This window comes from Bombina bombina, chromosome 2, assembly GCF_027579735.1.
Source record: "Bombina bombina isolate aBomBom1 chromosome 2, aBomBom1.pri, whole genome shotgun sequence".
Lineage (NCBI taxonomy): Eukaryota > Metazoa > Chordata > Amphibia > Anura > Bombinatoridae > Bombina > Bombina bombina.
Window position 1 is genome coordinate 742,690,357 of NC_069500.1, and position 27,027 is coordinate 742,717,383.

The window sequence follows — 27,027 nt, forward strand, 5'->3', positions numbered from 1 at the left end:
ATATTTCATATCTTCTGTAAAGTAAGTAAGTATCAGGTCTATTCAAATTAACTGGTCTATTTTTTTTAAAAACAAAAGCAGTTAATTAGCTCAGAAAGCTTTATAAAGTGCTTTTTCCCAATAAACCCCCCTCTATATTCAGGTTTAATTGCAGTGGTGGCACTCTGTGAAAAATAAGTTGACTTTGTGTTGGAGTTTGGGGGCAGCAGTTTTAAGAGACTTTCCAATTTACTTCAGTTATAACATGGTGCACTGTATTTTTATATGCACTCATTCTGAGGCACCAGCTATTAATGAGCAGTGCAAGAGTTCACAGTGTATATACGTATATGAGTAGATAATTGGCTGATGACTGTCACGACAAACAGGGGGACGCACATTGAAATTTGCTAGAAAACAATCTACTGTTCATTTAAAATAGTAAGTTCTGTTGCATTGTCTTTTTATTATGCACTTGATTATGCAGTTCTACTGCATTTAATGGTATTTAAATAAAAAACAACTACTTTTCAGGGAGTGTGTGTGTGTGTGTGTGTGGGGGGAGTATTTGTTATCTCTTTTTCCCACTCTGGATGCCCATGGCTTTGGGTTTTCACTAAAAGTTTTTTAAGGGACATAGGAGAAGCACTACACATTATTTTACAAATAGGGGCTTATTGGCATCAAAAAGGGCATCAAGTGATTGCTTATTCTTGGATATAAAGAGCAAATTCTAGTGGTATTTTCTTCCTTTTATTTAAATGCCAGGTCCCTTCTATGGTGCAGGTAACATTTAACTCTATAGTCATAATGAAATTTTGGGATATGAGTCTTACCTGAAAGGTAGCTATAGCACATAATTTACCCATTACTCTGATGCATCATTAATATTGTATTAATATTTATAAATGATTAAAAGCTTTCCAAAACTTTTCAGCTTAAATTCATTCACACCATAGCTTATTTATTATAAATAAGATTAATATGATTAATCATAACACTTGTGACCAATTATTTTCCTAATTTATTTGCCTTTTGAATATTTAAATCCTAGCAGTGCATCAGGTAATACTTTATTAATATAAACATGAATATCTTTAATAATGGATATCAAAGTACTTTGGGAAAAAAACATAGCTACTATTAGCAGAGATTTCCATGAAGAACTATTTTTTATTTTTTTTAATAACATTTTTTTAGTAAAGAAAGAGTTTAAGCTTTACAACAGTAAATACATCTAAATTGTACATCGATAAGTAGTAACGTCAATACATATCAGAATTCAGCTGTAAAGGTTGAACAGGGGGAAGTGATACACAAAACTACTTGTTATTCAAATAGAGATGTGTACATTTTTTTTTTTTTTTTTAATAATTTTTATTGAGGTGTATTTAAAGGCATACATTGATCATAAAGATAGGTTCTTGCATTGCATTTCACATACAGTAAGGTTTCAGTGTTACAAGAATGATAAGATAAACATAAAGGAAACGTAAAGATAACAATTTACATATCATGCAAACATGGGATACATAGGATGCCAAACAATTAGAAGCCTTCTAAATAATATCATAGGCCACTCTTGGACCATCACAAACATTAAGAGGAGAGAAGGCATATGCAAACAAAGGAGACCACTTATGGATCACATTAGTAAACCTCGATTTTGTATTATTTTATCACGTGTTTATATGAAAAGTGTGTATGTTAGGGTAAATGTTATAGGGATACTCAAATTTGATGGATTATTTGAGTTCTAGCCTCTCAGTTACTAGAGTAAAAAGTAGAAATATGCATATGAGGATTAGAGGCTCTTTTTTTTTTTTAACAATCTTTCAAATGATAAAGTTGTGGAGTGAAATATAAAGGTATATTGCTATATATAGTGGAAAGTATACTTAAGATGCGGTATTGGCGAGAGAAACCGCTTAGTTAACCCTCCTGTTGCAGGAGGTATATTATGAAGGGGGGGGGGAGGTGGTGAGTAATTAAATTAGGAACCAACCATATAAACTGAAGAGTACACATATAACAAGAAGAAGTAAGCTAGGTATATTCTGAACTGATTTAGAATCTTATATGCAAAGGTGCCCAAACAGGAGTCCTCTAAATTGCTCTATTGCGGAGGTTTTAATCCTTATATAGCGCATACTATGGCCTTGCTATTCATGATGAACGCAGGACCAGCCTGCCTGAAAGATATATATTAACCTGGAATCATGGTAGGATGACTATAGACTACTGAGTAGGTAGCGCAGCAGATATGGGGATGAACCCTCAAAAGGAGCTGTGAGTCTGAGGTGGCTAAAACAGCACCTACTATAGTAGATATATATTCATATATAACTAGAGTACAGTGAGACCTGAACTATGATGAGAGGAAGATAGTTTTTCACACTCCCATGTAACCTATCCCTGCCGCCTGGGCACGGGCCCTATGTCCAGGCGACGGGCAGAGCAATTAATTTAGTCTAGTGGGAAATTATGACTTTTTCCAAGAAGCTACCCACTCTCATCAAGATAGGTATAGTCTTAAATGTTTGGTGAAACATTACGAACATTAAAAAGGAGAAAACAGTTATATCTAGACCATATGGGCTAAACAGAGTTACAGTCACTAGTACTATTATAGGGTTGCTTGTAAGATAGCAAATCTCTACTCCCTTCAAGTGAGAGAAAATGGTAACTGCATCAGCCATCCAGAAAATATAAATTTAAATTTCAAAGTGTGGTGTAGGATAAGAAAAGCGGTTTAAATAAATTCAGGACTATGAAGCTAGGCCAATTGACTAAAAGCAACTTCCATATGAATGCACCAAGTGGGGTGAGAAATATAGACAGAGAAATATGGCGGCACATTATAAACCACATTATCACCTTCATATAACAGGACAACAAAATTGAAAAACAACTATGCTCAATAGGGAACAGAACATGTATAAATGTATATAAATGGGAGTACATATCAAGAACATCAGAGCAATTGCATGTGTCTCTGTTAAACTAGGGAGTACAAAATAAATGTGTAGCCTGCAGTCAGCCTGATTCAGTGTTAATTCAGAGAGCACTATTGTTAAGCCTAAACAACGCTATCATCTAGGGGTGAATATAGTGGAAACATTAGATCAGCATTGACCGCTATATGAGGCAAAAAAAAAATAATAATAAAAAAAAATAATCAGTGTAATTATATGTAGGCACATAAGGGGATAATGGAAAAGGTAGAGTGTGACATAAGTATGCAAAATAAAACAACTTCCTGGACAATCCCCGCCATAGCCTCTCATAACAGTTGAATATAAGCATTTTTTAAGGTAACATAAAACAGCATATTAAATAAATGAATAGTGAGACATTTAGAGGCTTGTTATAAAGTTCCATAGGGAGAGCAAACAAAGAACATTAAGCTCATTAAAGCATTCAACAGAGTTGCCATTATATAGTTAGACAAGCAATAACTTTTGCATAACCAATAAGCTCAATTCCTTCTATACTCAACCTAACTCATAGTAATGTAAGTTCAGTGTAAGGTTTAAATTATAAAGAGTTATGTTGTTAAGGTCCCAACTTATAACAAATATAAACTTTTAGATATCTTATGTGCCAAAAATCAGCTGGTTCAGAGACCTACTTAACCAGGCACAACTATTAAATGAAAAGTTCACATCTCAGCTATAGGTGATCATAGTTACACATAAGATCTGTCTATAGCACCAGGAACACTTGAGTCTCTGTGGTTTCAACCAACTCCTATTTTTTGTTGATGAATCTGGGGGATAGAGGGCCTTGCCATCAAGCAGAGTAAATTTTCACCGTTACTCCCAAAGCGGTTAATGGCCGCATCTGAGTAATACAAGGTTGGCGATCTGCTGCGGGGAATGGCCAAACAGTAAGCAGTTTTTAAGAGAAAAGTCACCGGTCCACTAGAATTGTCCTCAATTGCTAGAAAAGATTGGTGAGTTAGCCATATTGCTTGCACAAAAATCTGGTCCCGTGTAACAGCGGGCAGCCCCGCCAGTTCCTCATCGATCGGCCTTATCACCACAGGTATTGGCTTCTCCTCCTCCATCTCATAAGGTAAATTATGCAATGAGCTCACCTTTTTAGGGAGGTTATCAGGGTTGCAGCGTTCTCCGGTGACTGCTGGGTCCGCAGTTGTTAAATTGTTTTCCGCCGCCTGCACACCCCAAGTGTCAACTGTAGCTTCTTGCCCCCGATCTTCTTCTTCTACCAAATCCACATCTGGTCTGTTGTGGGGCCTCCGCTTGCAAATAGAGTCCTACTCTAAGGTGATGCAGTCCAAGAGGTGGCTAAAATGAGCATTTAGCAGGAGGGAAATAGCGGTTGTTAGTTCAACACTGCAGGTATCCATGATATCACCTCAGTAATATTCTCTGCTGTTTTAAGCAGCCAGACACACACACTTTGTAAAGGAAGGACTCTTCGTTAGGGAGCTCTTACATAGATGAAAGATGGCCGCCCCTATGCCGTCCCAGCATTAGACAAACCACAGGAACATCAATTATTTCTTCTTTAATGTGACCATCCGGTGCTCCATGCCTCTCTTTCTTCCCCTCAGGGGTTAGATGTACCTAAAATGTGAATTTGAACTGGGTTGAACGGTCAAAAAAGTAAGATTATATGCTACATCAGCAGAGCTGAGAGAAAGTGCGACTGTTCAGTACCCAGGCTTGCTCCCGAGATGTGTACATGTTTGATTGTAACATAGGTGATAGGAGTAATATGAGAAAACTGTATGTTAGGGGATAAATACCGGTCTGGTCGAGAGGAGAAAAGAAAGGGAAGGAGAGAGAGAGAAAAGAGAAAAAGAGATTAAAAAACCCATACATCACACATCCAGTTACGGGTGGGGGAGCTAATGTTACAATGTACCTCCCACAAGTCAGGGGCCCCTTCAGTTTATTGTATCTTTTCCCATTCGGACCAGCCTTCATAGTGTAGATCTAGTTTGTTGTTGAGGGTAAAGATTGGGCACTCCATACTTTCTAAATAACTCATTGTTTTAGAAACATCGCTTCACGTAGGGGGGCTGGTTTGTTTCCAGAGTCTGGCAATTGACAGCTTGACTGCCGTGTACAAATAGATACAGAGCAAGCTTTTAGGAGTTAAAGGGGACTTAATGCCTATATGTAAAAGGATGGATTGCGGATAGTTCTACATTAGTGGATCTAGGCTAGCGCATTTACGTGAAAGTAGATTCCAGAAGGGTGATTGCACCGGACATTCCCACCATATATGAATTGGCGCTCCTACCATGCCACACTCCCTCCAACATAGGGGGGAATTAAGAGGTGAGATTTTGAAAAGCCTCAGGGGGTGAGATGCCATTTAAAATGCAACTCCAGAAGGGAGATTCAGTGAAGGGCTTGTTTGGTAAGAAGTATTGCTTTGGACCACTCATCTTGGTCAACCTGGAACTGTAAAGCTCTCTCCCATTAGATGATGTTAGCTGATTTGTGGAATATAGGTGGGTTAAGTACATTCTGGTATGAGATTGATAGTGCTCTTGGGATTTTTTTTTTTAACAGTGGCCCATCTTTTTTCTTTTTTCCCAATTAGTTGGTGCTCTTAAGGGTTGATCTAGAAAGCGTTAAGCAAGCCGGAAAGTGAGTGGACTGTTGAGGGGTGTGGAGCAATCTGTGAGAGTGTATGGATTTTGTCCCAGAAACATAGGACGAATAAGACTATGGGGTTTAGGATATCAAAGAAAGTCCTCACATGTTTAGGGAGCCAAAGGAGATTGGAAAGAAGTAGCAGTTTGGGTAAGGTAGCCTGTTCAAGGGTCCACCATTTACTTTTGGAGGAGGACTCAGCATTCAAGAGAAGTATGTGAGTTTATCTAGCGGCTTGGTGGTAATAGGCTAAGTTCAGGGCGCCAGGGCCCCCACTTAGAAGCGATTGTTGCAATATTCTTGTTGCCACCCTTAAATGATTATTTTTCCAGATAAAGCGATTGCAGATTTGTTGGAATTTCCTGATGAGGGACTTAGGTATAGGAATGGGAAGGGTTTGAAAAAGGTAGGTGAGTTTGGGTAAAAGAGTCATCTTGAAGGCAGCAATCCTGTCCAGCCAGGAGATACAGGGGAAGTTCCAACTCTCTGTGTGTTTTTGGAATTGTTGTAGGAGTGGATAAATGTTGGATTCAATCATGGAGGAGATATTGTAGGAAAAATAGACTTCCAGGTGCTTAATCCGTTGTTATGACCAATTGAATGTGTAAGTCCTCTTAATTTCTAGGAGTTCTCTGTCCGGAACATTTATGGTGTAGGCATCTCTTTTGTTTACATTTAATTTGTAATAACTGGCCAAAGGTGTTTAGGAGTCTAAATAGTGAAGAGAGAGAGCTAGAAGGGTCACCTAGGAAAATAGTAAGGGTGTCGGCGAAAAGAGACATTTTTTGTAGTATGCCTGAGATTTCCACCCATTTTATGTCTGTACTTATTCTAATTGCCTCTGCCAGGGGCTCCATAATCAGTGCAAATATAAGGGGGGACAAGGGGCACCCCTGTCTTGTCCCATTGGTAATGGGAAAGGAGGGAGTATGGAAACCTAAACCCCATACAGATGCAGAGGGGGAAGATTATAGTGTCTTAATGCTTGTGAAAAATTGTGCAAGGAACCCAAATTTAGTTAAGACCTCAAATAGATATCGCCAATTTACCCGGTTAAAAGCCTTTTCGGCATCAAGGGCTAAAGTGGTACAGGGGATCCCTGTCCTTTTGGCTTTGAAGTAGGTATTGAGGATACGCCTGGTATTATCTGGGCCTTCCCTCCCTGTGGAGAAACCGACTTGGTCCCAGTCTATTAGTGAGGGGAGAATGTGATTGAGTCTAGTGGCCAAGAGTTTAGCCAATAGAAGGAACTCAGGCATTTTCCATGAGGGTCTGGAGGACATTGTGTTGGGGGAGCTGAGCGCCATCTGTATGGGAGAGTGATCATACCAGGTGCAGCTAGGCATATGTATAGACTGGACACAGTCCAGGAGAAATGGTTCACAAAAGATGAAATCAATTCTTGTGTAGGTATTGTGGACATTGGAGTAGTAGGAGTAGTCTCTAGAGGTGGGATGGAGTGAGCGCCATATATCAAAGAGGTTGTGCTGGGCAAAAGGGTAGAAAACTGCTTAGAGGTGTGAGAGGGTCGCAAGGCTTATGATTAGGAGAGCGTCTATCCATGGTGGAGTCTGAAAGGTTGAAGTTGCCAGCTAATAGTAGTTTTTTTTCTCTATGTTTTGACAGGTAACACAGAAACTTTCTAAGTGCTTTGATCTGTCCTGTATTTGGACCGTAGTAGCACACGAGGGTAAAGGGAACATCGTCTAGCTTGTAATTAAAAATATTGAACGGTCCTTGGGGGTCTGAGAATGAGTTAATTTTTTCATATAGCATATTTTTATGAATTAGTATCGCTACTCCTCTAGATTTTCCTATATAAGATGCAATTTCTACTATTGGGAAGTGTTTTGATTTTAGAGGTATAGGGGATCCAGCTACCCAGTGCGTTTCTTGTAAGAATGCCACTTGTGATTTGGCATGTGAGAGGTAGCGTAGAAGTCTACTTCTGTTATTAGGGGTGTTAAGACCCCTAACATTGTGGGAAGTGCACGTCAAGATCAAAGTGTTGGAGAAGGAAAGAAAAAAAAAAAAGGAAAAGAGTGAGAGTAAGTTATAGGATCGACTCTTCTTTTATAGAGTGGGGGTTATAATTGAGTGGGTGGTAGAGGGTGCAGTTTTGTCAAGATAAACCGCATTGGTAGTTCTGAGTAAGGGAGAGGCTTGTTAGCGGGGGGGGGGGGAGGATGTGGTGGACGTGGATGGAGTGATTGAGTTGTTGAATTTTTACGAGGATGGCAATATCACTAAGTCCTGAAGTTAGCGCATAAAGCTTACGTCTAATGAAGTTTACACTTGGCACAGTGCAAATTACTGTTGCATGCCTTTAACACTAATATTGTGTTCAGTTCACGGATACACAGTGTTTGTATCGTCTTGTATTAAATTCACCCACCACTTGACTTCAACAAAGGGCCGGACACACCCTTTTGTGGTATGGAGTATGTGCAGTGAGTGGTGGAAAATAGGTGATCAGTTTGGTGCTCAGATGGAGCCCAGTTGTTTAGAAGGGTGGCTAAGGCTGATGGACTGGAATACATTTTCCTAATAATAACTAATATGTGACATTTCCTTCTCATTCCTATAATAATGACTGTGGCAGTATTTTTTCATTATGTTGGTAGGAGATATGGTTGAATAGGGTACATAGGATAATTAAGTGTTATTCATTAATAGATTTTTTGAGAGTTTTGTTACACTTATAGTTTGTGCATTCACATGACTCTTCAAAGCAAATTTTTTATAAAATAAACATACAGAATTGAGAAATAGACCTTAAAGGGACATAATGATTTCATGATTCAGATAGAGCATACAATTTTCAGATTTATTTATTTTATCAAATTTTCTTCATTCTCTTGATGTCCTTTGTTGTATGAGTGGAGTAGATCTGCATAAGGACTTGAGTTAATGTTATTGTTTTAGTTAAATAAAACTATTTAAATTGTTATTATTAAGGTAATCATTATTTTTCTCCTTTCAATAAAGTGTAGCTGAAAATGAATCAAATATGATCCTATTAAACTGATCTAACTATGTATTTCCAATTGTATATAACTAAATCAATCAATTTGATTTAAATTAAATCCACTCTGCTACAAAGTGAGCACAATTTAGTATATTGTGCATGATTTGTTTGATTGCTCTTACAGTGAAAAAACATTTACATTTATGTTACTGATATGCACATATTCTTTTCAAAAAGTATACCAAGAGAACAATTTATGGCCTAAATTACAAGTGGAGCACACAATTGCGCTTATGTGAGTGCAATATTACATGAGGGAACAAGGAGTTTTAAATTCACAGTAAGACAATTGTGTACAAATGGAATAAATTCAGGGCTGTTGCTACTCTCCCTTGCAGTGGGCACCCTGCCAAGATTATTCCAAGAGCACAATGGTTAATCCTGAAAGAGGTGAGAAAAAATCCAAGGGTAACAGCAAAAGACCCCCAGAAAACTCTACAAACTGTGAAAGCTGTGTTCACGTGTCCACTATCAGAAAAACACTGAGCAAGAGTGATGTTCACCAGAAAGGAAACCACAGCTGTCTAAAAAAACAATGCGATGATGTGAAACAGATTTGTAGGGAGGGATGGTCCAAAATTCATCTTCAACGTTGTGCAAATATGATAAACAGCTACAAGAAAAGATTTGTGGAGATTGTTGCTGCTGAAGGAGGATCTACTAGGCTTCACTTACTTTTCCAGCCGGCACTGTGATGATTACTCACAATATCTTCAACAAAATTGTTTGTGAGTTATTAGTTTAGTCAGATTGTGTTTTTATTAGTAAACAATGCAGAAATCCAAGTAGTTCCAAAGGAGTCACAAACTTTTTCTTGCAACTGTATTTCCTAATATAACATAATTCCTTTATCCCTAAGACTTTTAGTGTAAAGGGTACTAGAACTTTCTTAAAATTAACCTTTATTTAGTATAACAACATTGAAAATAGAGGATAGGAGATGAATGCAGACATCATAGAATATATTATCACTCAATTACCTATGTGAAGTTGGCACCCCATGTTTGTAAAAACTGAATAAAAATATACCATTCGTTTGTGCCGCAAAAATGAAGGTTTGTGCTGATCTGGTTTAGGAGATATTGCGCATTATATTTGCTGAAACTCCGCCCACTTTGCACCCCATGTTATTAAATTTTAAAAAAAATATACCATTCGCTTGTGCTGCGTTTTTTTGACGGGAAAAGTTAAACATTTTGTTGAAACTCCGCCCACTTTGCACCCCATGTTAATTTATTTTAAAAACAAATATACCATTTGCTTGTGCTGGGTTTGTGCTGATTTGTGCCGCAAAAATTAATGTCTGTGCCGGTTTGGTTTCGGAGATATTGCACATTATATTTGCTGAAACTCCGCCCACTTTGCACCCCATGTTATTACATTTTTAAAAAAATATACCATTCGCTTGTGCTGCGTTTTTTTGACGGGAAAAGAATTTTTTTTTGCTGAAACTCTGCCCACTTTGCACCCCATGTTAATTTATTTTAAAAACAAATATACAATTTGCTTGTGCTGCGTTTGTGCTGATTTGTGCCGCAAAAATGAACATCTGTGCCGGTTTGGTTTCAGAGATATTGCGCATTATATTTGCTGAAAATCCACCCCCTTTGCATCCCATGTTAATTAATTTTAAAAACAAATATACCATTTGTTTGTGTTGTGTTTTTGCTGATTTGTGCTGCAAAAATAAACATTTGGTTTCGGAGATAGGTGGATAGGAGATGAATGCAGACATCGTAGAATTTATTATCACTCAATTACCTATGGGAAGTTGGCACCCCATGTTTGTAAAAACGGAATAAAAATATACCATTCGTTTGTGCTGCACCACAGATTTGTGCCGCAAAAATGAAGGTTTGTGCCGATTTGGTTTAGGAGATATTGCGTTTAATTTTTTTAATGAAACCCCGCCCACTTTGCACCCCATGTTATTTAATTTTAAAAACAAATATACCATTTGTTTGTGCTGTGTTTGTGCTGATTTGTGCTGCAAATATGAATGTTTGTGCCTGTTTGGATTTGTTTGTGCTGTATTTGTGCTGATTTGTGTCACAAAAATGAACGTTTGTGCTGGTTTGGTTTTGGAGATTTTGTGCATTATATTTGCTGAAACCCGCCCACTTTGCCCCCCATGTTATTAAATTTTTTTAAAAATACCATTCTCTTGTGCTGCGTTTTTTGACTGGAAAAGTTAAAAATTCTGCGGGAAATTTTTGGCGCCAAAAAAAGGCGCAAAATGATGACAAGTCACGCTATGACATAAATAGCATCATCACATGGATACTTCTATTATAGCTGCATAAAATGTAATTATCAAAATTTCATGAGACTAACATAATACTTTGCATACTAATTTATAAACAAATTACTAGCTCCAAAAAAAATCCTGTATGTTTTCACCTGTATGTTTCAAATTACGTATATAATAGAAGTAAATTAGAAAGTTTTTTAAATTGTATTCTTTATCTGAATCATGAAAGAAAATGTTTGGGTTTTATGTCTCTTTAAGTAATGTAACTGCAAAGTGAATAAGTAGAAACTCACTAATTAAAAAAGGAAGTTTTCAATACAATTGCAATATAGCCCTCTTCAACCCCATTAGGCCTAATAAACCTCCTTTAGCCAATTTAACCTCTATGTTGCCATGTTAGTCGCAAGTTTTCTACGCAGCGCAGCAGTGTAGTTACGCAGCGCAACAGTAGAAAACTGGCAACACAGGGTTTTTTTTTCCCATCGCCAGGAATGTAAATGTCCCACTAAATGTTTAAAAAACAAGTGAATAAAAAAGAAGTGACTTATATAAGAAAACTTGCTGGAGTGCTTTTAAGCACTTGTTAAAGGGACATGAAACCCAAAAAAAGTATTTCATGATTCATATAGGGAATACAATTTTAAACAACTTTCCAATTTACTTATATTATTTAATTTGCTTACTTCTCGTGTTATCCTTTGCTGAAATGGTTATCTAGGCAAATTCAGGAGCAGCAGAGAACCTAGGTTCTAGCTGCTGATTGGTGGCTGCATATATATATATATATATATATATATATATATACCGATTGTCATTGGCTCACCCATTCGTTCAGTTAGAAACCATTAGTGCATTGCTGTTCCTTCAGCAAAGCATACCAAGAGAATGAAACAAACTAGATAATAGAAGTAAATTAGAAAGTTGTTTAACCCCTTAACGACCGAGGACGTGCAGGGTACGTCCTCAGAAAAAAGGCAGTTAATGCCTGAGGACGTACCCTGCACGTCCTCGGTGTGGAAAGCAGCTGGAAGCGATCCTGCTCGCTTCCAGCTGCTTTCCGGTTATTGCAGTGATGCCTCGATATGGAGGCATCCTGCAATAACCTTAAATGGCCATCCGGTGCAGAGAGAGCCACTCTGTGGCCCTCTCTGCACCGGACATCGGTGGCCGGTAACGTTGGTGGGTGGGAGCTGACTTGGGAGGCGGGTGGGCGGCCATCGATGGGCCGGGTAATGTAGAGGGGGGGGGCGGGATCGGGGGCGGGGGCGATGGGGGCGCGCACAGTCCGCGGCGCGCGTGCACGCCGGGTGGCGGGCGGACGTCGTGCACGGGGCGGGGGCGGGTGGGAACCGCTACACTACAGAAAAGTTCAGGTACAGCTGTTTATTAAAAAAAATTAAAAACAACAGTAAAGGTATCTAGGAGGGGGTGGGGGTTTGTTCTTTGGTGGATAGGGGAGCTACACTACAGAAAATGGGAAAAAATGAAAAAGCAACACTTTTTTTTATAAACTGGGTACTGGCAGACAGCTGCCAGTACCCAAGATGGCGGCCATTAAGGCAGAGGGGGAGGGGTTAGACAGCTGTTTGGTGGGGGATCAGCCAGGTTGGGGGCTAAGGGGGGCTCCTACCACAGCAGCATATGTAAATATGCTTTAAAAAAAAAAGAAAAAAAAAAAAAGCCTAAATATATATTTTATTTTAGTACTGGCAGAGTTGCTGCCAGTACTTAAGATGGCGGGGACAATTGTGGGGTGGGGGAGGGAATGGGAGCTGTTTGGGAGGGATCAGGGGGGTCTGATGTGTCAGGTGGGAGGCTGATCTCTACACTAAAGCTAAAATTAACCCTGCAAGCTCCCTCTAACTTCCTAATTAACCCCTTCACTGCTAGCTATAATACACGTGTGATGCGCAGCGGCATTTAGCGGCCTTCTAAGTAACCAAAAGCAACGCCAAAGCCATATATGTCTGCTATTTCTGAACAAAGGGGATCCCAGAGAAGCATTTAGAACAATTTGTGCCATAATTGCACAAGCTGTTTGTAAATGATTTCAGTGAGAAACCTAAAATTGTGAAAAATTTAACTTTTTTTTTTAATTTGATCGCAATTGGCGTGAAATGGTGGCATGAAATATACCAAAATGGGCCTAGATCATTACTTGGGTTGTCTACTACACTACACTAAGCTAAAATTACCCCAAAAAGCTCCCTACATGCTCCCTAATTAACCCCTTTACTGCTGGGCATAATACACGTGTGGTGCACAGTGGCATTTAGCATCCTTCTAATTACCAAAAAGCAACACCAAAGCCATATATGTCTGCTATTTCTGAACAAAGGGGGATCCAAAGAAAAATTTTACAATCATTTATGCCATAATTGCACAAGCTGTTTGTAAATAATTTCAGTGAAACCAAAAGTTTGTGAAAAAAATTGTGAAAAAGTGAACGATTTTTTGTATTTGATCGCATTTGGCGGTGAAATGGTGGCATGAAATATACCAAAATTGGCCTAGATAAATACTTTGGGATGTTTACTAAAAAAAATATATACATGTCAATAGATATTCAGGGATTCCTGAAAGATATTAGTGTTCTAATGTAACTAGCGCTAATCTTGAAAAAAAAATGGTTTGGAAATAGCAAAGTGCTACTTGTATTTATGGCCCTATAACTTACAAAAAAAGCAAAGAACATGTAAACATTGGGTATTTCTAAACTCAGGACAAAATTTAGAACTATTTAGCATGGGTGTTTTTTGGTGGTTGCAGATGTATAACAGATTTTGGGGGTCAAAGTTAGAAAAAGTGTGTTTTTTTCCATTTTTTTCTCATATTTTATAAAAAATTTTTAAAGTAAATTATAAGATATGATGAAAATAATGGTATCTTTGGAAAGTCCATTTAATGGCGAGAAAAACGGTATATAATATATGTGGGTACAGTAAATGAGTAAGAGGAAAATTACAGCTAAACACAAACACCGCAAAAATGTAAAAATAGCCTTGGTCCCAAATGGACAGAAAATGGAAAAGTGCTGTGGTCATTAAGGGGTTAAAATTGTATTCTCTATCTGAATCACAAAAATAAAAATTTTGGGTTTCATGTCCCTTTAACGCTAAGCAAGTTAATATTGGACTGTCTGCGGTTAACATGACATTACAGGCGGTTAACATGGCAACAAAGAGGTTAAATTGGCTAAAGGAGGTTTATTAGGCCTAATGGGGTTGAACAGGGCTATATTGCCATTGAATTGAAAACTTCCTTTTTCAATTAAGTAATGAGTTTCTACTTATTCACTTTGCAGTTACATTACTTAAAGGGACATGAAACCCAAAAAAATTCTTTCATGATTCAGATAGAGAATACAATTTTAAACAATTTCCTAATTTACTTCTATTATCTAATTTGTTTTATTCTCTTGGTATCATTTGTTGAAGGAGCAGCAATGCACTACTGGTAGACTTGTGCACGGCGAAAAAAATAGTTTCGGTTCATTTCAGATCGATTCAGATGTTTTCGAATTTCGTTTTCGGATCGATATGAATTCGGATACATTCGAATGCATTCATTTCGGATTTGTTCGGATTCATTCGGATTCGAATAAATTCAGATGTATTCGGTTCAAATTCGATTCGTAAATTCGGAAGTTCGGTATGTGTTAGGTGGGATGTGCTGTGTATTAAACTAGTATTATGTACTGTAATATTAGGTGTAACCCATAGCAGAGTGATATAACCTAATATACAGTGCAATACTAGTATAATTGTGATTAGTCCATGGCCATCCGAATGTTACGAATAAATCCAAACTAATTCGGATTTATTCGTTAGATAAGGTGCTACAGTAATTCGGAAATTCAAATCAATCCGAATTTCCGAATTTGACAAATTCGTCCGAATTTAAATTAGGAACGAAACGCACATGTCTAACTTCTGGTTTCTTACTGAACACATGGGTGAGCCAATGACAAACGGTATATATATGCACCCACAAATCAGCAGCTAGAACCTAGGTTCTTTGCTGCTCCTGAGTCTACCTACATAAACCTTTCAGCAAAGGATAACAAGAGAAGGAAGCAAATTAAATAATACAAGTAAATTGGAAAGCTGTTTAAAATTGTATTCTCTATCTGAATCATGAAAGAAAAATGTTGGGTTTCATGTCCCTTTAAGCAATGGTTTGGGCTCCTTCACATCCATTTTGCTTCAATAACCCCATGTATGCCGTATCAACCGGTAGGTTACCATGTTAATCCCTTGATGCCCAGGGTCGGATTTACATTTCTGGCGCCTTAGGTACAGAGCACACTATACAGAGTGCATCCACCTTGTTTTCTGTGACCGGCGGCTTCCATAGGGGCAGGGAAAACCCCCAGCGTAGGCTGCCCAATGAAACGCCTGCCTGTGCTGGACTGGACAGGCGTTTCAATGGGCAGCTTACACCGAGGTTCCTCTCTGTCCTCACGGAAGCCACCGGTCATGGAAAGAAGGAGATGCGCTCTGAATAGAGTTCTGTATAGAGCGCAGCGCATCCTCCTTGTTGCTGGTATTCTGTCGAATTAGTAGACCTACTCTGCCTCATTTGAAATTTGGCCCTGTTAATGCCACATTAACCTTTTGGGTGCAATGTTAACCCCCTTACATTAAACTTTCTGATGCCGTGTTAATCACTGGTTTTCTATATGTCTCCATCCAGCACAATAGTGTATTTATATTTACAATAAATTACTGGGTGCAGACTGAGGATACATGTCCTAACATATGTGTAATAGCTCAGTAGGCAAAACTACACAGATTAACTAAAATATTATGTGCAGTATCCACCAAACTGGCACAAACAGGAAACAAATGAATATAGTTGTATGAAACATTTAATAACATAAAGTGAAAAGTCAGTGGGGATTGATAACATATAATATGCAGTATCTTCTAAACAAAATCAACACAAACGTTTCTTTTTGTGGCACAAATCGGCACAAACTAATGGTATGTTTGTTTTTAAAATTTAATAACATGGGGTGCAAAGTGGGTGGAGTTTCATTAAATATAATGCGCAATATCTCTGAAACCAAACAGGCACAAACGTTCGTATTTGCAGCACAAATCAGCATAAACGCAGCACAAACGAATGGTATATATGTTTTTAAGATTTCATAACTTGGGGTACAAAGTGGGCAGAGTTTCAGCAAATATAATGCGTAATATCTCACAAACCAAACTGGCACAAACCTTTTTTTTTTTGCAGCACAAATCAGCACAAATGCAGCACAAACGAATGGTATATTTGTTTTTAAAATGTAATGACATGGGGTGCAAAGTGGGCGGAGTTTCAGCAAATATAATGTGCAATATCTTTGAAACCAAACCAGCACAAACGTTCATTTTTGTGGCACAAATCAGCACAAATGCAGCACAAACAAATGGTATATTTGTTAATAAAATTGAATAACATGGAGTGCAAAGTGGGCAGGGTTTCATAAAAAATAATAAGCAATATCTCCGAAACCAAAAGTTTGCTTTTACAGCACAAATCAGCACAAACGAATGGTATATTTGTTTTTAAAATTGAATAGCATGCAAAGTGCAAAGTGGGTGAAGTTTCAGCAAATAAAATGCGTAATATCTCCCAAACAAACCGGAACAAACGTTTGTTTTTGCAGCACAAACGCAGCACAAGCAAATGGTATATTTGTTTTTAAAATTAACATGGGGTGCAAAGTGGGCGGAGTTTCATAAAAAAATAATGCACAATATCTCCTAAACCACACGGGGTGCCAACTTCACATAGGTCAATTATTATTATTACTAGTCCTAAAGCCTGTTCACACAGGCCACCCCTTGCTCTCTCTCTCCCCCTCTCTTTTGCTCTCTCTCTCTCCCTCCCCCCTCTCTTTTGTTCTCTCTCTCCCCCTCTCTTTTGCGCTCTCTCCCCCCTCTCTTTTTTTCGCTCTCTCCTCCCTCTCTTTTGTGCTCTCTCTCTCCCCCTCTCTTTTGCGCTCTGTCTCTCCCCCTCTCTTTTGCACTCTCTCTCTCCCAGTCTCTTTTGCGCTCTCTCCCCCTCTCTTTTGTGCTCTCTCTATCCCCTCTCTTTTGTGCTCTCCCCCCCTTTCTTTTGTGTTCTCTCCCCCCTCTCTTTTGCGCTCTCTCCCCCCTCTCTTTTGTGCTCTCTCCACCCTCTTTTGCGCTCTCTCTCCCCCTCTCTTTTGTGCTCTCTTTCTCTCCCCCCTCTTTTGCGCTCTCTCTCTCCCCCCCTCTCTTTTGCACTCTCCCCCCTCTCTTTTGTGCACTTCCCCCCTCTCTTTATCCCCCCTCTTCTGCTCTCTCTCTCCCCCCTCTCTTTTGCGCTCTCTCTCTCCCCCTCTATTTTGCGCTCTCTCTCTCTCCCCTCTCTTTTGCGCTCTCTCTCTCCCCCTTTCTTTTGCACTCTCTCTCGCCCTCTCTTTTGCATTCTCTCTCTCCCCCTTCTTTTGCACTCTCTCTCTCTCCCCCTTTCTTTTGCGCTCTCTCTCCCTCTCTCTTTTGCACTCTCTCCCCCCTCTCTTTTGTGCTTTCTCCCCCTCTCTTTTGCGCTCTCTCTCTCCACCCTCCTCTTTCCACCCTCTCTCTCCCCCCCTCTCTTTTGCACTCTCTCCCCCTCTATTTTACGCTCTCTTCCCCTCTCTCTCTCTCCCCTCTCTTTGCGCTCTCTCTCCCCCCTCTCTTTTGCGCTCTCTCTCCCCCTCTCTTTTGTGCTCTCTCTCTCCCCTCTCTTTTGCACTCTCCAACCCTCTCTTTTGCGCTCTCTCCCCACTCTCTTTTGTGCTCTCTTTCTCTCCCCCCTCTTTTGCGCTTTCTCTCTTCCCCCTCTTTTGCGCTCTCTCCCCCTCTCTTTTGCGCTCTCTCTCCCCCTCTCTTTTGCGCTCTCTCTCTCCCCCTCTCTTTTGCTCTCTCTCCCCCCCTCTCTCTCCCCCCTCTCTCTCTACCCCTCTCTCTCTCTCCCCCTCTCTCTGTCTCCCCCCCCCTCTCTCTCCCCCCTCTCTCTCTCTCGCCCCCCTCTCTCTCCCCCCATCTCTCTCTCTCCCCCCCTCTCTCTCCCCCTTTCTCTCTCTCTCTCCTCCCCTCTCTTTCTCTCTCTCCCCACTCTCTCTCTCCCCTCCCTCTCTCTCTCTCCCCCCTCTCTCTCACCCCTCTATTTTTATCTCTCACCCTCTCTATCTCTCTCCCCTTTATCTTGCGGGCGGCCGCGCCCGGTCAAGCCCCCTTTACGGCTGGGCCACGCCCACTTCACTTCCTGTCACACCCCCGATCACGCCCGCCCACGCCCACCTCTGCCGCAGATCAGGCAGGGATCTCAAAGGCCAAGTGTGTTTGTCCTCTGCTGTCTCTACTGCACATGACAGCTTCAGACAAACACACTTGGCCTTTTGTATAATAGGATTATTCAGAAATCTGATCTTTTTAGAAAAACAAAGATGGAGCTTACTGCTCCTATGTAATCTGTCTTAAAGGGACATTAAGCAATAAATAAATGCTAGATAGAATAATGCATTCAAAGAAAAGATAAGCCTGGGAATAACATGTAGATGTCTTGTTTAAAGTTCCATTAGCTGTTTAAATATTCACAAAATAAGTGAAAAGTTTTAGGCCTAGATTTGGAGTTTGGCGTTAGCCGTGAAAACCAGCGTTAGAGGCTCCTAACGCTGGTTTTAGGCTAACTCTGGTATTTGGAGTCACTCAAAAAAGGGTCTAACGCTCACTTTTCAGCCGCGACTTTTCCATACCGCAGATCCCCCTTACGTAAATTTGCGTATCCTATCTTTTCAATGGGATTTTTCTAACTCCGGTATTTAGAGTCGTGTCTGAAGTGAGTGTTAGAAATCTAACGACAAAACACCAGCCGCAGGAAAAAAGTCAGTAGTTAAGAGCTTTCTGGGCTAACGCCGGTTTATAAAGCTCTTAACTACTGTACTCTAAAGTACACTAACACCCATAAACTACCTATGTACCCCTAAACCGAGGTCCCCCCACATCGCCGCCACTCGATTAAATTTTTTTAACCCCTAATCTGCCGACCGCCAAACTACGTTATACTTATGTACCCCTAATCTGCTGCCCCTAACACCGCCGACCCCTATATTATATTTATTAACCCCTAACCTGCCCCCCACAACGTCGCCGCCAGCTACCTACACTTATTAACCCCTAATCTGCCGACCGCAAAGCGCCGCCACCTACGTTATCCTTATGTACCCCTAAACTGCTGCCCCTAACACGCCCGACCCCTATATTATATTTATTAACCCCTAATCTGCCCCCCTCAACGTCGCCTCCACCTGCCTACACTTATTAACCCCTAATCTGCCGAGCGGGACCTGAGCGCTACTATAATAAAGTTATTAACCCCTAATCCGCCTCACTAACCCTATAATAAATAGTTTTAACCCCTAATCTGCCCTCCCTAACATCGCCGACACCTAACTTAAATTATTAACCCCTAATCTGCCGACTGGAGCTCACTGCTATTCTAATAAATGTATTAAACCCTAAAGCTAAATCTAACCCTAACACTAACACCCCCCTAAATTAAATATAATTTTAATCTAACGAAATTAATTAACTCTTATTAAATAAATTAATCCTATTTAAAGCTAAATACTTACCTGTAAAATAAATCCTAATATAGCTACAATATAAATTATAATTACATTGTAGCTATTTTAGGATTAATATTTATTTTACAGGCAACTTTGTAATTATTTAAACCAGGTACAATAGCTAATAAATAGTTAAGAACAATTTAATAGTTACCTAGTTAAAATAATTACATTACCTGTAAATAAATCCTAACCTAAGTTACAATTAAACCTAACACTATACTATCATTAAATTTAATTAAATAAAATAACTACAATTATCTACAATTAAACCTAACACTACACTATCAATACATTAATTAAATACAATATCTACAAATAACTACAATGAAATAAACTAACTAAAGTACAAAAAATAAAAAAGAACTAAGTTACAAAAAATAAAAAAATATCTACAAACATAAGAAAAATATTACAACAATTTTTAACCCTTAGTGACCAGAGCACTTTTCCATTTTCTGTCCGTTTGGGACCAAGGCTATTTTTACATTTTTGCGGTGTTTGTGTTTTAGCTGTAATTTTCCTCTTGCTCATTTACTGTACCCACACATATTATATACCGTTTTTCTCGCCATTAAATGGACTTTCTAAAGATACCATTATTTTCATCATATCTTATAATTTACTATAAAAAAAATTATAAAATATGAGGAAAAAATGGAAAAAAACACACTTTTTCTAACTTTGACCCCAAAAATCTGTTACACATCTACGACCACCAAAAAACACCCATGCTAAATAGTTTCTAAATTTTGTCCTGAGTTTAGAAATACCCAATGTTTACATGTTCTTTGCTTTTTTTTGCAAGTTATAGGGCCATAAATACAAGTAGCACTTTGCTATTTCCAAACCACTTTTTTTCAAAATTAGCGCTAGTTACATTGGAACACTAATATCTTTCAGGAATCCCTGAATATCCCTTGACATGTATATATTTTTTTTTAGAAGACAACCCAAAGTATTGATTTAGGCCCATTTTGGTATATTTCATGCCACCATTTCACCGCCAAATGCGATCAAATAAAAAAAATCGTTCACATTTTCACAAATTTTTCACAAACTTTAGGTTTCTCACTGAAATTATTTACAAACAGCTTGTGCAAATATGGCACAAATGGTTGTAAATTCTTCTCTGGGGATCCCCTTTGTTCATAAATAGCAGACTTATATGGCTTTGGTGTTGCTTTTGGTAATTAGAATGCCACTAAATGCCACTGCGCACCACACGTGTATTATGACCCAGCAGTGTAGGGGTTAATTAGGGAGCATGTAGGGAGCTTTTTGGGGTAATTTTAGCTTTAGTGTAGTGTAGTAGACAACCCCAAGTATTGATCTAGGCCCATTTTGGTATATTTCATGCCACCATTTCACCGCCAAAATGCGATCAAATAAAAAAAAAAGTTACATTTTTCACAATTTTAGGTTTCTCACTGAAATAATTTACAAACAGCTTGTGCAGTTTATGGCACAAATGGTTGTAAATGCTTCTCTGGGATCCCCTTTGGTTCAGAAATAGCAGACATATATGGCTTTGGCATTGCTTTTTGGTATTTAGAAGGCCGCTAAAATGCCGCTGCGCATCACACGTGTATTATGGCTAGCAGTGAAGGGGTTAATTAGGTAGCTTGTAGGGAGCTTGCAGGGTTAATATTAGATTTAGTGTAGAGCTCAGCCTCCCACCTGAAACATCAGACCCCCTGATCCCTCCCAAACAGCTCTCTTCCCTCCCCCACCCCACAATTGTCCCCGCCATCTTAAGTACTGGCAGAAACTCTGCCAGTACTAAAATAAAAGGTATTTGGCCCTTTTTTTTAAAAAAAAAAAGAAGCATATTTACATATGCTGATGTGTACGATCCCCCCTTAGACCCCAACCTCACTGATCCCCCCTAAAAAGCTCTATAACCCTCCCACTCTAACTTAATGGGCGCCATCTTGGGTTACTGGCGCTGTCTGCCAGTACCCAGTTTAGAAGAAAAAAAATGGTTTTTTTTTTACATTATTAAAAGTTTCTGTAGTGTAGCTTCCCCCCACACAAAACCAACCCCCCACCCCTCCATGATCCCCTCCATGATCACTTTTTGTGCTTAGATTTGGTCTTATTTATTAATACATTTTCCGTAGTGTAGCGGTTCCCACCCGCTCCCAGCCCCCGTGCACGCGCCCGCCCGCCACCCTCCGTGCACGCGCAGGCGCAGCTCCGTGCGCGCCCCCAGACGATCGCGCCCCCCGATCCCGCCCCCCTTGACGTCATGCGGCACAACCGATGGCCGCCCACCCGCCTCCCAAGTCGGCTCCCACCCACCAACGAAACCGGGCCATCGATGTCCGGTGCAGAGAGGGCCACAGAGTGGCTCTCTCTGCATCGGATGGCCGTAAAAGGTTATTGCAGGATGCCTCCATATCGAGGCATCACTGCAATAACCGGAAAGCAGCTGGAAGCGAGCAGGATCGCTTCCAGCTGCTTTCCACACCGAGGACGTGCAGGGTACGTCCTCAGGCGTTAACTGCCTTTTTTTTGAGGACGTACCCTGCACGTCCTCGGTCATTAAGGGGTTAAACTAATTACACCTACTCTAAGCCCCCTAATAAAACAACAAAGCCCCCAAAATAAAAAATGCCCTACCCTATTCGGGGTACAAGTTAGAGTGTTAGGTGGAGACGTAGGAAGTGTTTCCGCATAGCAAACAATGGGGCTGCGTTAGGAGCTGAACGCGGCTTTTTTGCAGGTGTTAGGTTTTTTTTCAGCTCAAACAGCCCCATTGTTTTCTATGGGGGAATCGTGCACGAGCACGTTTTTGAGGCTGGCCGCTTGCGTAAGCAACTCTGGTATCGAGAGTTGAAGCTGCGTTAAATATGCTCTACGCTCCTTTTTTGGAGCCTAACGCAGCCTTTATGTGGACTCTCAATACCATAGTTATTTTTTATGGTGCGGCCAGAAAAAAGCCGGCGTTAGCTACGCGGGTTCCTTACCGACAAAACTCCTAAATCTAGGCCTTAGTGTCTATAAAACACTGGGAGCTGCCATGTTGTAACTTGTGTTACCTTCTCTGCTGTGGCCAGTTAGGGACAGTTATAAATAGGTCACTAGAGTGTGCAGCCAATGGCTGTGTGAAATATAACAGGGTTCTGCAATTCCATTTCTCACAGGATTTGCTCACAATTTAAGAATGGAATTACCGGAAAAGGGGACAAAATAAATAATGAAAGTATATTGCAGAGTTTTTTTATATATACAATTTATCATTTTATATTAACATCTCAAAGTGTTTAATGTCCCTTTAATAAACAAGATGCAAAACTTTTTATCACATCATTCTATAAAGGAATAGAGAAAAGGCTAATATACTTGTTTCAACAACTCGCATTCCAATTAGCTCTTTAAAGCATCCTCCTAACTGCAAGCATTAAAGTGAAGGTAAAGTTACCTTAATACTGATCCAAAATCCAATTCTGTGTTAAAAATCAATAGGATTTTAATTCATCATTTTGTTAAATATTGATTCTAAATCCAGTAATCTCACTTTGAATTACCTGTTTTGCCGCTTTGTATAATCAACCCGTTTTTTTTTGTTTTTTTTTAAGTCTTGGTTAGGTTTTTTAACAGCCAGTTGAAAATCTGGCCATTAGGCGGCCTAGACCTTATGTCCTCCACCTACTGTGTGGATATGCGCATGCGCTACTGTCTAATTATTTAGCTGATAGTACACGCGCGTTCCCCGTTTTGGGACAGGAAGTCAGTAGCAGTGCACTTTCAGTTGGTGCAAATTAACGTGCGTAGCAGTCCATGTGACTGAACGATAACCATGACACGGAAGTAGGCTAAGTAAATCAGCAGTAACTATAGCAACAGCTTTGCTGCTGCCCTCGTATATCGTATATACTCAGATTTGCGCATGCGCATTGACACTGCTCATCAGGAACGCGCTTCTGAGATTACCGCACATCACAACAGGAAATAGAGGTTGGGAGGAGTTATCGTCAGAACGGTAGGGAAAAATATAGAACAAAATACAAGACAAATAATAATTTTTTTATAAAATGAAGTTAACGATTAGCTTATTCATTCATGAAAGAGTGCATTGATATATGTAATTTAATAAAGTTTTACCTTCACTTTAAGGGTTTGAACACTATTTTTGTAGTTGGGAGGAAAAAATTTAAAATGTCAACCAAACAAATCACGGCACACATAAAAACCCTTTTTCTTTTATTTAAGACAATAAAAACATGGAAACGTAGCAGGTTAAAAATACTTTCAATTCTGCAAGAGTAAAATTAAATACAGGACCAATAAAGTTAAAGTGAATGTAAACTTTCATGAATCGGTGTCCGTTTTTTAAAAATACTGTTAAAAACAGGGGCACTTTCATTCATGAAAACTTTACATTTTTTAAAAAATACTTTCCTTTTTCTTCAGCCAAGCCAGACCGGCGATCCCCTGGCCCTCAGCTCCTCTGTACTTACGTCAGCAATGACGAAACCAGCTTCCTCCAATCATGGCGTGCACCCCAGAGCAACCATTTCATGAGGCTGCGCACCATAACTGGAGAAAGCCAGTTTCGTCATTGCTGTGCTAAGTACAGTATGAGAAGCGGGGCGGGGGATCACTGGTCCGGCTTGGCTGCAGAAAAAGGTAAGTATTTTAAAAAAATGCTGCAAATGTAAAGTTTCATGAATGAAAGTGCCCCTGTTTTAAAAGTATTTTTAAAAAACTGGCACTGATTCATGAAAGTTTACGTTCAGTTTACATATTTATCAAAGTGACAGCGGACATGATACGATTTAGCACATCATGTCCGCTGCACATCGATAAATGCTGACAGCATTGCTGTCGGCATTTATCATTGCACAAGCAGTTCACCAGAACTGCCTTGTGCAATACTGCCCCCTGCAGATTTGCGGCCAATCGACCGCTAGCAGGGAGTGTCAATCAACCCGATCGTATTCGATCGGGTTGATTTCTGTCCCGCCGCCTCAGAGCAGGCAGACACGTTATGGAGCAGCGGAAACAAGGGGCATCAGGCTCCATTCTGAGCTTGATAATTCGGCCCCTAAGTGTTAACTATAACTTTACAGCAGTATACTTAGAAGGTTATTTTTGAAAAAAGAGCTAAAGTGAAATAATTCCAAGTTATGCATTGCTGTTGTTGTCTATTTATATATAATCTATTAGAAATCATTTTGTTAGCATTTGTTTAACCACAAATATTTGTATGTGATGTTCAGCATCCATATTTGCATTCACATAAAAACATAATAGCAACTTTTCTGTAGGGTTTTCTACAACCAAATGGATACAAACAAACAAATAAATAAATATATAAACATCCAATGTAAAAGTAAAACATGGCTTTTTAACATTGATGATAACTCGCTTGTGTGTTTTAAATACAGTTTTTTCTCCCCCCCCCCCATTAATATCAATGCATGTGCAATTAACTTTTTTCTATGTAATTTATTAACATTTTTAAACTTCCAAACACTGCAATCATAAATGAACACACATGCCTAGTTTAATATCGTTGACCACGCTAGGATTTGCGCGCAAATTGATACAGAAAATGTATTCAATTTAAAATGAATTCTCTACTTACAAAACATTTTCATTTTTATTTTTGTTCTGGAAATGATTTCCTGTAGAGTCATCCAAATAGATTCGCCTCTGCATTTGTTAGTGTTACTCACCTATCCAGATGCCCAGACTGACCTGCAACAGCGACACGTGGTGTTCTCTGACGAAGAGAGCGCAGTGGGAACACAGTCACATACCAGCGATCCACACTCATAGCTGTGAGGGGTCACACAAGTGGCTTGCACTGAAACCTAGGAAAACAAAGAAGGTAAATATAAATCAACAGTCTGTCTTAATAAAGTAGCCACAGCTGTTTGAGATTGTGAGTCAATACTATGAGGCCTGCTATGGTCTACTAGAAAGAACAAAATAATGTAGCAATGTTCCCTTAATGAATCTGAAACTTCATAACTTTATCAGGATAACATATAGGGGAGATTTAATAAGAAGAATGCTTCATTCTCCGCTCTGGTGTTTCCGCCTGCCAGAAAAATAAGTTAAGAAGCAGCAGTTGTAAGACTACTTAACTTGCCCGTCATCTCTGAGGTGGCGACTGCAATCATCATGATCTGATCGGATTATTGACACCCCCTGCTAGCAGCTGATTGACCGCGAATGTGCAGGGGGGGCGGCATTGCACAAGCATTTCACCAGAAAGTTCTTATGCAATGTTAAATGCCGACTAGAGTATGCTGTCTGCATTTACCGATGTTGGGCGAAACATGATTTGCTACAGCAATTCATGTCTGCTCGGAATTTTAATAAATATACCCCATAGATTCATAATATATCATCTTGTCGCTTCTATAATTATATATGTTTTTTAAAACCAAGAGTACTGTGTTCTTAGCTGGAGACCGCATTTCCAGAAGAATATACAGTTGCAAGAAAACATTTCGGAATCATTTGAAATTTCCTGGATTTCTGCATTGATTACTCAATTTGGTCTGATCCTATGGTTAACAACTTCTCTGAAAGCTATTTGGAGTCACATGTTTCAATTAAGGAGATGGGATTGGAGATGTGGGGTTGCACAGACGCCCTGCCCTTTTTATAGAGACACGTAAAGTCTGTTTACTGACAAATATATTCTTCTCAAAAAAGATTGGTTATTAGGGATGGGCAAATGTGACTAAATTGAAATTTGAATGGTATTCCTTTGGATATTAATTTTACACAATCCAATATGGATAAGAACAAAAAATCTTTAAAATTCAAAAATCAAATGTTATTTTTGATTTTCGAATTTAATTTTTAAATGGAATGTTGAGTTTAAGTTTGAATGTCGCTTACGATTTTGAATGTGTAGGAAGAAAAAGTTTTAAATCAAAAATATAATCTGTCTTAAATTGACAGGGTTGGGGCCGTGGACTCGTCGTATCATAGAAGAAATTAATTTATCAGGTAAGCATAAATTTCCTTTTCCTTCTATAAGATACAACGAGTCCACGGATTCATCCTTTACTTGTGGGATACAATACCAAAGCTACAGGACACGGAATAACTTTTCTCCCAAAAATAGCCTCCGAAGAAGCAAAAGTATAAAATTTGGAAAATTTGGAAAAGGTATGAAGGCAAGACCAAGTCGCAGCCTTACAAATCTGTTCAACAGAAGCATCGTTTTTAAAAGCCCATGTGGAAGCCACTGCTCTAGTAGAATGAGCTGTAATTTTTTTCAGGAGCTGCTGTCCAGCAGTCTCGTATGCCAAACGGATGATGCTTTTAATCCAAAAAGAAAGAGAGGTAGCCGTAGCCTTTTGACTTCTACGCTTTCCAGAATAGACAACAAACAGAGAAGATGTTTGAGGAAGTCCTTGGTCGCTTGCAAGTAAAACTTCAAGGCACGAACCACGTCCAAGTTATGTAACAGATGCCTCCTTCTTAGAAGAAGGGTTAGGACACAGAGAAGGAACAACAATTTCCTGATTAA

General features: G+C 39.5%; 1 protein-coding gene across 1 annotated transcript in view; it reads right to left on the minus strand.

Moving 5' to 3' along the window:
* The window catches only part of KISS1R (KISS1 receptor), a 648,022-nt gene that overhangs the window by 44,500 nt on the left and 576,495 nt on the right, over positions 1-27,027 (minus strand). Inside the window, 3 exon segments of the mRNA XM_053702823.1 lie at positions 25,211-25,232; positions 25,234-25,320; positions 25,322-25,348. Coding sequence (XP_053558798.1) covers positions 25,211-25,232; positions 25,234-25,320; positions 25,322-25,348 — 136 coding nt within the window.